The 12,197-nt window shown below is 43.1% G+C and overlaps 1 protein-coding gene across 5 annotated transcripts in view; it reads left to right on the top strand.

The window, feature by feature from the left end:
• The window catches only part of PAMR1 (peptidase domain containing associated with muscle regeneration 1), a 166,018-nt gene that overhangs the window by 106,884 nt on the left and 46,937 nt on the right, over positions 1-12,197 (top strand). For 4 of the 5 annotated variants that reach the window (XM_082410473.1, XM_082410474.1, XM_082410472.1 and 1 more), the window contains one exon: positions 9,952-10,128. The exons of the other annotated variant lie outside the window; for it this stretch is intronic. In XM_082410473.1, the coding sequence (XP_082266599.1) occupies positions 9,999-10,128 (130 nt within the window). In that variant the 5' untranslated portion in view covers positions 9,952-9,998. The remainder of the gene's footprint in view (positions 1-9,951; positions 10,129-12,197) is intronic. 5 annotated transcript variants of the gene reach the window in all.

Raw genomic sequence — 12,197 nt, 5'->3', positions numbered from 1 at the left:
GGCGGTATTAGAAAAAAGAAATCAGGAAATTTAGAAGCAAGGGGGAAGAACCCAGAATGCGATGATATAAGCAAGAACGGACTGCTTGAAAATGCCATGTATGTGTGGGCCTCTGGAGGAGGCATTATTACTCACCCCCTTTGCTCCCTTAGCCATCTGTATTTTAGCTACACGTGATGGTTTTTAAAAAATTTTTTATTGGAGTATAGTTGATTTACAATGTTGTGTTAGTTTCAGGTGTATAGCAAAGGGAATCAGATATATATAATCTCCATTCTTTTTCAGATTCTTTTCCCATGTAGGTTATTACAGAATATCGAGTAGAGTTCCCTGTGCTATACAGTAGGTCCTTGTTAGTTATCTATTTTATACGTAGTAGTGTGTATATGTTAATCCCAATCTCCTAATTTATCACTTCCCCCCACGTTTCCCCTTTGGTAACCATAAGTTTGATTTTGAGATCTGTGAGTCTGTTTCTGTTTTGTAAAAAAGTTCATTTGTATCATTTTTATTAGATTCCACATATAAGTGATATTGTATAATATTTGTCTTTGTCTGATTTACTTCACTTAGTATGATAATCTCTAGGTCCATCCATGTTGCTGCAAATGGCATTATTTCATTCTTTTTTATGACTGAGTAGTATTCCATTGTATATATGTACCACATCTTCTTTATCCATTGATGGTTTTTTATTCTACAGAGAATAATGGTAATACCTCAACAAACATGCGAGTTTTCTTCGAAAGCGCTTTATGCTCATTGCCTCTTTAACTGCAGTGACATGAACAACCCTATCAATCTACATCCATTCTCTTGAGGTTTGGGGGAAATGCCACAGCAAGGTGTCTTGTCTATGATTGTCCAGCAGCATACAAGAGGGACAGATTTGGTATTAGAATTTGGGTGGTCTGATTACCAAGTGTGTTCATTTCACCAATGCTGCATTCTTAATCTGTAAAGTCAAAGTTGTGAACTCTCTAGAATCAAAATACAGTGTTGGAAAGAATAAGACCTTGGCCCCAGAAAGAGCTGGCTTCGAATCTTTCTTCTTTCACCTGAAAGCTGTGCCACCTGGGACAATTTATTTACCCTCTCTGTTCCTCAGTTTCCTCATCTGTTAAATGAAAACAATGATACTTCCTTTGAAGGGTGGCTCTGAGGATTCAGTGAGCTGGTATGTTTGAAAGGTTCAGCTCCCTTTCCGTGGCGGCTGGGACCCAGGGAGAGAGGAGAATGAATGAGGAGTGACAGTGCGGAGCAGCGTGCTTAATAAAGCATGGAGAGGGGAGGGAAGTGAAAAACTGGTTTTTGCTTCCCTACCCCTCCCCATTGTACTAGTGTCAACAAACTAGATTTCTAGGGAATCCATTGTAAGTTTTATCACTGCTGATACCCAAAAGGGGGTGATGGAGGCGTTGACTTTCCAGCTATCATTACCTCGTTAACAAGAGGAGCTGTGAGCAGGGAAAGGCCAAGGTCACTGAAGTTGGGAATCCAGCCAGGCTGGGACTGAGGGTCATGGTGATGGGATGGTTCTCAAAGGCTCAGGAGGAGATATGGAGTCACCAAGGGCCCCAGTAACCGTTCCATCACCCCTGCCTCACAGCATTTCTGTCTGGGATTTGCCTGGCATCTGTCATTGGCCTCATGGAGTGGGTGATCAGACCTTCAGGTGGTTAGGAAGGTTGTGTGTTAGAAATCAATACAGGGAGTTCAGACAGCACGAGAGGAGGCGGGGGAATGAGTGGGGATGAGAGCGGAGCCCAAGCTGCCTAGCTGCAGGACTCTCTGATTCCTACATCTTTTTTCTCCCTCTGGTCTTAGATGGTTTATAAAATGCAGGACAGTAAAACACTCAGTAGAAATTTTCATGAAATGTGGTTAGAGGGGAGGGCTGTGGGGTTTTTGGTGGATGCAAAGGCAGACTTTAACATCAAGGCGGAGCGGGCACATGATGAAAACGCCTTTCTTTGCCACCTTCTGGGGTGGCCTGTGGTCTGACAACTGACATTTCCACCGTATATGGAACAGTCTGACTCATGTTTTCAGCAAGAATTCTCTGACTTTTTTCAGATTTACCTTAACAACTATCATGTCAACATATTTCCTTAAAACCTAGTGTTGAAAGCGTGCCACTTGGAGACAATGCTAAGGAGACACAATTGCTCCCTCTGCCATTCTGTGGAGTTGAGCCCCTGCTGTTTGAGGGATTACGTGTTCTCCATCTTGTCAGCAGTAGAAATACATCAGTGTTGGAGAGCCTTAAAGCAAGCTGCCTGGCTGATGAGGGGCTGTGAAAATAATGCCGATGGCCATGATGACAGCCAACTCTCCCTCACTCGTTTGTTCATTTGTTCACCACATCTGTGAAAGCCAAACTTGTGCCAATCGGTCAGCGTTGTTTTCATCGCCTTGGCATTTGCATGGATAAAACAAGACTGAGCGGTTAAGTGTCTTATGTTTTCCAACGTGAATTCAGGAAAAACCAGAGCTGAACCAATATAACTGGACTCTTCGCTCTGGATAGGAGATACCAGGATGGCTGCCCCAAGCGTGGCAGCTGAGGAAGGGCTTGGGCAAAGCCTATGATACCAAAGTACTCTGCATCTCTTTTTTTATTTGTTTACCCTGATTTTCAAAAGAGGGGAGAGAAGCAGTTGCACATATAGGACAATGATGCAGCAGTTTAAAATCACTTCTGAAGATTACTCAAGGTCAAGAGAAAATGTCTGTGATGAAAGTAAAGAAGAAGAGAAGTTTCTTTTCTTTTAAAAAATATTTATTTATTTATTTGGCTGCACCAGGTCTTCATTGCAGCACGTGGGATCTTTGTTGCCACGTGTGGGATCTTTAGTTGGGACATGTGGAATCTAGTTCCCTGAGCAGGGGTTGAACCCGGGCTCCCTGAATTGGGAGTGCGGAGTCTTAACTGCTGGACCACCAGGGAAGTCCCGAAGCAGCGCAGTTTCTTTTTTTTTTTTTTTTTTAACGTCTTTATTGGAGTATAATTGCTTTACAATGGTGTGTTAGTTTCTGCTGTATAACAAAGTGAATCAGCTATATGTATACATATATCCCCATATCCCCTCCCTCTTGTGTCTCCCTCCCATCCTCCCTATCCCACCCCTCTAGGTGGTCACAAAGCACCGAGCTGATAAAAAAAAAAAAAAAATAGGTTACCAGTTTTGAGAGGTAAGAAGATGATCTACACATCTAGCATTTTCTACATGTGGATATATATGTCCACTGAAAGAAAACAATTGAAAGATAGACAATATAATATTAAGGTTATTTCTGAATACTTCTTACTCCTTTATGTATGATCTTATTATTTGAAGCTTTCACAAGGAATCTTTTACATTAAAATATGGAGTGTTTTATATAGAAAAAAATAAGTATTTTGTCCAATGGAAGAGTTAGAGATGAATGAATGTATATGGTGCCTGGAACTTTGTAAGTTCAATTTTGCTATGTGACTATGGGCATGTGCTTGACCTTTTGGTGCCTTGGTTGATCCCAAAGTGGTGCTCTATGAGTTCTTGGTGCTTAATTTGTGCTTGTTTCCTGGGAAGCACTGACAGGATAAAACTCATTTGCAGCTTAATAACTCTTTGTTCTCAAACATGGAAGACAAAGTAACAGTTGCTCAACTACAGCAGCCCCTGAAACTAGAGGTTGTCCTGGCCTGTTTCCAGGCTAAGGAAGCAGCAGGCTGTTCACCCCCTCCCTAAACCTGGAATTCTGCGGGCCTCCCTTCCCTCTCAGAACTCCCTAAAAAACGTCTTTGGCATTTCTCTTTGCTTCTTCCCTACTTAGCTCTTTTCATCACTGGTAAAGTGAAGAGGTTAGAGTAGCTTATTTTAAATTACAAGAAAATGTATTACCTACCTCACTGGGTCATCTTGAAAATTAAATTGCATAAACAATATAAAAGCCCTTTAGCTAAACAAATGCTAATGTGATTTAGCATGCATATAGGAAAACGTTCAGTAGCTTCTCCTGCTGTTGGTATTTCTTTAAATCCTCATTTCTGGAACCTACCTTTAGCATCATATTGAAATCCCCTGAAATTTGTACGGCTGAAGCCAAATGACCAATGTGCCCTTTGTCCATTTAATTCTGATAAATGGAGAAGGAAAAGTCCATGAGATCACTTTTGTCTGCTTAGTGTATTTTCAAATCTCTTCAGCTGATCAACTTTAAATATTTCTCATAGAATATTTCACTGACCTGTTTATTTCTTACATATATGTTTCGGGGGCACTCTCCTGTCTCTGTTCCAGCGAGGGGAGAAAGAAGGGTGATGGACTTACCAGACCAGAGGAGCCGAGTCAACAAAAGCATTAAAACCGTCCCCTCCTCCATCACTTCCATATTCCTGAGAAGTGGTCTTATCTTGGCAAATAGATTTTTATTTGTGATTTTACTTAAACCCCCTTAACCCTGCGAGTCCTGTAGATTTGGTGCTAATGTCCCTGCATGACCATCCACTTGTTCTCATAGCATCCTACATGTCTTCATCACAATGAGTGATCGTGTGTTTGTGGGATCCTTTACCCAATGTCTACTCCTCTACAAAACTGTGAGTTCCATGGGGCCAGTAACGGTGCCTGTTCTCTCCATTGCATCCCAGTACCCAGCCTCCTACCTGGGATGCAGCAGGCACTCAATAAATACTTGTGGGATGAAACAATGAATTCATCAGTTCACCCACACCCTTAGCACTGTGCTCAATGGGAAAGCTGAGGACCAGAGTGGTTAAATGACTGGCTGTGGGTTAACCTTTCTTTTGAGAAGACACAGTTTGTTAATTCCCTGTGGATACTGTAACATATTACCACAGACTTAGTGACTTAAAACAGCGCAAGTGTATTTTCGTACCATTCTGGAGCTCAGGGGTCTGAAATGAGTCTTAGGAAGCCAAAATCTAGGTGAAGGCAGGCCTGTGTTCCTTCAGGATGCTCTAAGGGAGAATCTGTTTCCTTGCCTCATTCAGCTGCGAGAGGCTGCCTGCATTCTTTGGATTGTGGTCCCTTCTTCCATCTTGAAAACACATCACTCCTGTCTGTCCAGTGCTTCTGTCCTCACACCTCTGTTTCTGACTCTGACCCTCCTGCCTCCCTCTTATAAGGATCCTTGGGATTTCATGGGTCCCACCTAGACAAGCCAGCATTCTCTACCCATTTCAAGATCCTTAAATTAGTCACATCTGCAGAATTCCTTTTGTCCTGTAAGGTAACATTTTCATGGGTCCTGGAGGTTAGGATATGGACATCTTTGGGGCTACCACACAGAGTCCTTGGAAAGGAGCCAGCTGGCTGACTTGGCAGACAGGATAGAAATGGGTTTCCCTGAGATCATTCCCTTTGGCTAAGATGATACGATACTCTGGACCTTACCTATAAAATTATTGTAATGCGTTAGGGAGGGCAGAGGTGGGCTTGCTCATTGAAGTAAAGAGAAATGCCATTGAAGGCATTTTAGGGAATTAATTTCCCAGGTAAAGGGAGGCCCGCAGTATTCCATGGCTGGGCCAGACGTGGACTAACCAGCTGCTTAGGGAAAACAGGCTTTGCCCTCTACGGGAGTAGAGCAGACCTTACTTGGCCTCCCATATTTTATTACAAGGCTTATAAAAGCTGCAAACAACGTTTATTCTGTCAGTGTCCCCCAGGAGTCATTAGTACTTGTAAATTCTTAGAAAACCTAGAAGGATGGAGTGCTTGCCCTCAGGTGGGCAGGGGGAGGGGTAAGACATGAGCCACACCCCGCAGGCATATTGGATGTTCAGAGAGTGGAGAAATCATACAGCTGGACAAGGCAGGGGCTGGCGCCAAGGAATTGAGACCCAAGTTGGGTAACCTGGACTAACTGTTCTAGACCCTTCACCATGGGAGGGAAAGTGCCCCGGTTCTGATATCAGCAAATTATGGGGCGGAGCCAGCTCTCCTGGCTCATAGCTCCGAGCTGGACCACTGGATGGAAATATTTGACTGTTGAAAGGAGGGTAGCTCTAGAGTGGAGGCTGTTTCATTCAACAAGTATTTATCCAGCACCTCTTGCATTCCAGGCCCTTCCCTAGCTGCGGTGAACAAGTTAGGTGTTGTTCCTACCAGCTTATGGTCACGTAAGGGAGACAGATGATATGCAAGTAAATGGAAACATAGAAAGGGATTATAAATTGTGGTAAGGGCCATGAAAGGAAACAACTGGGGTGCTGTGATAGAGAATACTATGGAAGGAAGGGCAGAGGCACAAACTTCAGATGAGAAAGTCAGCGAGGACCGTTCTGAACACGTGTCATTTACACTAAGGGCCAACGTTTTGACAGAGGCAGTGGGGAAAGCAAATGTGAAGGCCCTGGGATGAGCAAGACCTTGATGGTTTTGAGAAATAAAAGGTGGGAAATAGTGGTCAAGGAAAGGTTGCAGGGCTCAGGAGAGAGCAGCTCTCAAAGGCCTTGGGGGCCATAGCAGAGCACTTAGGGTTTGCTCCAAATGCAGCGGGGAAATAACCTAAGCATTTAATTAATTTATTTATTTTTTATTTATTTGGTTGCACCAGGTCTTAGTTTTGTCAGGCAGGCTCCTTAGTTGCGGCTTGCAGGCTCCTTAGTTACAGCTTGCTGGCTCCTTGGTTGTGGCATGTGAACTCTTAGTTGCAGTGTGCATGTGGGATCTAATTCCCTGACCAGGGATCGAACCCAGGCCCCCTGCATTGGGAGTGTGGAGTCTTAACCACTGCGCCACCAGGAAAGTCCCAACATGAGCATTTTATGTAAGGAGTTGATATGTGGTACATTCAAAAACTTAGATCCTTGAGAAATATGGATGTCAGTAGTGTTTTTCTTCTTAAGCTACTAGTTATCGAATGTTTGTTATATACTGGGCACTGTGTTAAGCTCTTTATATACATAATCTTATCTAGTCCTTTCAGCTGGCTACTGAGTTAGATAAAATGTACTCATTTCATTGGATGATAAACTGAGACTGAGTGAGTAAAGTAACTTAGCCAAGGTCATATACCCAATAAGTGGCAAAGGTGGGATTCCAAACCCAGGTCTGTCTGACTCCAATGCTTAAGCCTTTAAACACTTTTTTTCCTCTCACTAGTTTTTTGATATTAAAAAACTATGATAAAAATAACAAAATTTTCTACATTAGCCATTTTGAGTATACAGTTCAGTGGCACAATATTTGTCTTTCTGTGTCTGGCTTCTTTTACTTAGCATGTTTGCAAGGTTCATCCATATTGTAATTTGTATCAGCATCTCGTTCTTTTTCATGGCTGAATAATATTCCACATTCAGAATAATATTTTATGCATATACCATGTTTTGCTTATTCACTCATCTCTTGATGGACATTTGGGTTGTTTCTACCTTTTGGCTGCTGTGAATAATGCTGCAGTGAGCACTGGTATACAAGTATCTGTTTGAGTTTCTGTTTTTGATTTTTGGGGTATATGCCTGGGAGTAGAATTGCTGGGTCATACAATAATTCAATGTTTAGCTTTTGAAGGAACTGCCAAACTGGTTTCTACAGAAGCTGCATCATTTTACATTCCCATGAGCAATATACAAGGGCTCCAGTTTCTCTACATCTTTGTCAACGCTTGTTGTTTTCCTTTTTTTTTTTTTTTTCTTTCTTTGGATTATAGCCATCCTAATGTGTGTAAGGTGTTATCTTGTTGTGGCTTTGATTTTCAATTCCCTAATGACTTGTGATGCTGAGCATCTTTTCATGTGTTTATTGACTGTTTGTATATCTTCTTTGGAGAAATGTCAGTTCATGTCATTTGCCCTTTTTAAAATTGGGTTGTTTGTCTTTTTGTGGTTGAGTTGTAAGGGTCGTTTATATATTCTGGATATTAAATCCTTATCAGACATATGATTTGCAAAATTTCCCCCCATTTTGTAGGTTGTCCTTTGACTTTCCTTTGTTGCACAAAAGTTTTTAATTTTGATGAATCCAATTTATCTGTTTTTCTTTTGTCGTTCTTGGTGTCATATCTAAGAATCCAAGATCATAACAAATCTAAGATCATGGAGATTTACTCCTATGTTTTCTTCTACTTTCTTTTACTTTTAACCATTAAGTTCTCTTCTAGATTTTTTTAAAAATTAAATTTATTTATTTGTTTTTGGCTGCATTGGGTCTGTTGCTCGGTGCAGGCTTTCTCTAGTTGCTGCGAGCGGGGGCTACTCTTCGTTGCGGTACACGGGCTTCTCATTGCAGTGGCTTCTCTTGTTGTGGAGCACGGGCTCTAGGTGCGCGTGCTTCAGTAGTACTGGCGTGTGGGCTCAGTAGTTCTGGCTCGTGGGCTCTAGAGCACAGGCTCAGTAGATGTGGCACATGGGCTTAGTTGCTCTGCGGCATGTGGGATCTTCCCGGACCAGGGATCAAACCCGTGTCCCCTGCATTGGCAGGCGGATTCTTAACCACTGCACCACCAGGGAACTCCTCTCTTCTAGATTTTAGAAGTTATTCACTTCATCCAGCCAAATTAGAAACATGAGAAGCTCAGCTAAGTAAGTCCTGGTGTCTGTCCTGGAGGGGCTCACAGAATAGAACGGGAAACAAAATCTCAGTAGTGACAATATTATGGTGGTCTGTGCTGGTTGTTCCCAAATGCCAGTGTGAGGATCTCTGCTGCCCCACCAGTGTTTGTAGAAAAGAAAAGAGGAATTTTTTCATAAAACTACATGTATTCAACCTAAGGAACTGTCCCTTATTATGCAAGTGGTTCCTTTCTATGATGCTAGAATGTTCTTATGACAGAAGGCTGAGAGAAGATGGTGAGCGTTTCTTTAAATTGCTCTACTTGGCAAATTAAGAATGATCGGTTCTCTGTCAGACTTCCAAATTTAGGGGAGGAAAACAGAAAACTAAACTATGAAATTCAAGAGGTTAAAAGCCACCACAGATATTCGGGTTGGTTTATATGGGCCTGCAAGGCATGTTGGGTATCCCTCCCTGGGGTTTTTAGGGAAGCCTTCACAGGGTAGCCAGATTCACTTTCTTCCTCAAATATCTGACCTATTTCTGCTTCAATCGTCATCTTTGTGCAAAATTTTTAGGAATAGACAGTTGGGGCAGGAAGAAGAGCAAATCAAAGCTAGGTCTGTTTCTTAGCCTGGATTCCTCTGAGCAGCCTCCGACTGATTCCTCTTATAGTTTTTGCCAAATGATTTTTCTTTTTCATTACCTAAGGTATATTTTAAAAAAGACAGAAAGAAAGAAATTCCACCCAGAAAGGAATACTTTTTTTCTCATGGGAAAGAATGCTCAGTTGTTTTTAGGGACTGAATGAAGTTCTGCCAATGAGTTCACTCTTGTAGAACGTTGAAATTCTCCCAAACATACTAATTAAGATGCCTTTTGTCTTTCCTGTTGGTTTTAGCTTTGAAGATACCATGAAAATGGCATGTTGCAAAATCGAGGAGCCAAGTTTGGAGGAAATGATGTGGTTCCTGCTTGGCATTCAGCCTTGCACTTGATAGACCTAGTCTAGAGAGTGGTCACCAAACTTTCCTGATGGCCCAAGTGCCTGGGCTGTACTGTACAGTTGTGCAGTTTAATGGTTCCTTCTGGAATTGCGCAGTGCACAAACTGTGTAGCTGTAAGCCTTGGCCTGATGTACCCCAGCAAAAATAGAAATGAGCACAGACACTCAGGAAACGTATGCTTGTGTATAAGTTATTTATGTGTATGTGTGTCAATCCACTTGGATTATATATTGATAAAACATGATTTCTTTTTTTGATTAAAAAATAAAAATGAATAGCAGTTTTAACAAATTTCATCTGTGCCCCAGTGGATGGTTTTGAACGTCCTTCAGGCAGGGTGACACGTTTGTAGGGCAAGGTTGCTTCTTAGCGGTAAGGTACTTGTGGGTCTTACCTGTTCCTGCCAGGCTCTCCATCTCACCTTCTGGCTTCTGTTTCAGAGTACACAGTCATTAATGAAGACTGCCCCGGAGCTGAGTGGAACATCATGTGTCGGGAGTGTTGTGAGTACGATCAGGTTACATGTGCCTGCCCTGGAAAGAAAGAAGTGGTGGGCTATACCATCCCTTGCTGCAGGAACGAGGAGAATGAATGTGACTCCTGCCTGATTCACCCAGGTGAGTGTGCAATGGGAGACCTCAGGTTGCCTTCATGTTTTCTGAGGTCAGTAATAGGAGCACGCCGAACACGTGAATTCTGACAGGTAGACATCAGGAGGCTGCGATGCCTTGATGATTAAAAGTGGCATAATTCGACCCACTCTAACTACAGGCAAAGGAATTGGAGGAGTTAGTACCCTTTTCAGCGTTAAACTTATAAAGCTGTAGATTTATCTACTTAGTCATTCATTTAACAAATAGACTGAGCAGCTCCTTTATACCATGACAGGTAGTGGGAATACAGTGATTTTTAAAAAGACACATTCCTGGCACTTCCAGAGCTTGCAGCTTACTGGGGGCTATGGAGGAGTAAACAGGTGGCTGTAATGCAGCATGGTAGGTGCTGTGATAGAGAAGCATGGGTACCATGGGAGCCTGGATGGGGAAGTGGGAGGATGACTTATTAGAGGAGGTGATATGTGTGCTGAAGATGGAGGCAGCAAACTGAAAAGCATGAAGGGGAGCCAGTCGAGAGGTCAGGCCATAGAGAATAGCATGTGATAAGGCCCTGTGGCAAGAGAAAGCATGGAGTTTAGGGAATTGCAAGTAGCTCAGTCTGCCTGGAGGGTGTGTGTGTGTGTGTGTGTGTGTGTGTGTGTGTGTGTGTGTGTGTGTGTGATGAGAAACATGGAAAGAGATAGACAGACCAAAGATTGAGAGAACAATCTGAAGGAGAGAACAGAGGGGCTCCAGGACAAAGGGCTTTGGAGGCTGTAGTATGATGTTTAGGCTAGATCCTGAAGATATTTGGTAACATTGGAGATCTTTTCATTACAAAGGTAAAAGCTGATTTTCTTTTCAAATGCAGTATGGAGAAAGGATTGGGAGAAGGCCACAATTGGAGGCAGGGGAGGAATAATGGAGACCTTGATGAACAGAAGCCCTATGGATGGAGAGAGGTGGAGGGATTTGAGAGAGATTAGAGACCGGAGTTGACGACAATTTGGGATTGGTAGGATGGGGAAGGGAAGGGCAGAGCAGAAGTCGAGGATGGTGCTCTGGCCCTGAGTTGGACATTTGGGAGGCGGTCGCAGTAATACGAGAGCATCCTAGGGTGAGATGGGACCTTCCCAGGTCACGGTGCCTATTCCTTTGCCTTTACATCAGGCTAGACCTGCCTTCTCCCAAACCCCCAATTCCCTGGCCCCCACCATAGAGGGGGCAGTGATTGTCCTTCTTCACTGAAGTGAAGATCAGTGTGGACACTGAACTTCACTCTTAAGGTATTTCCAGCGTGATTAGCGACTCACTGCATGTTTTCTTGGTGCTTTCATATCTGCTGCCTTGTAAATCTGACTTTTACCGGGGGCATCTGACCTTTTCTCTTCCAGGCCTGATCAAAAGGAGGAGGTAGAGAATTTCAAATACACTTTCCTCAGACTGAAGACTAAAAGGGTGTCAAAAATGTGCCTTGGGAACTTCTCTCATTTCTTCCTCTCCCCTTATTTTACAAACACAGAGAATGATGCTTATTATTACCAGGAACTTTCTTTTGAGGAAAGCTACAGAAGAGGAGAGAAAACAGGGCTCAAGTACGCAGGTGTTACATCTAAACCATCTTCCTTCTCGGCAGAGAGTAAGGCTGAGCTTTAAAATAGAAGTGACCTCAGTATAACCTTTGCACATTTTTTAAAAAAATTATTTATTTATTTATTTATGGCTGTGTTGGGTCTTCGTTTCTGTGCGAGGGTTTTCTCTAGTTGCGGCAAGTGGGGGCCACTCTTCATCGTGGTGCGCGGGCCTCTCACTATCGCGGCCTCTCTTGTTGCGGAGCACAGGCTCCAGACGCGCAGGCTCAGTAATTGTGGCTCACGGGCCTAGTTGCTCCGCGGCATGTGGGATCTTCCCAGACCAGGGCTGGAACCCGTGTCCCCTGCATTAGCAGGCAGATTCTAAACCACTGCGCCACCAGGGAAGCCCCTAACCTTTGCACATTTGATCCAGAAAAGAAACCCACTGTTCCAATTCCCTGATGGTGAGAATGGTTTGTAGGGAAATAGTTGAGTAGTGCCTCCAAATCTTCTAAG

The sequence above is a fragment of the Balaenoptera physalus genome, assembly GCF_965194825.1.
Source record: "Balaenoptera physalus genome assembly, chromosome: 10".
NCBI lineage: Eukaryota > Metazoa > Chordata > Mammalia > Artiodactyla > Balaenopteridae > Balaenoptera > Balaenoptera physalus.
This window is presented reverse-complemented; position numbering and strand designations above follow the sequence as displayed.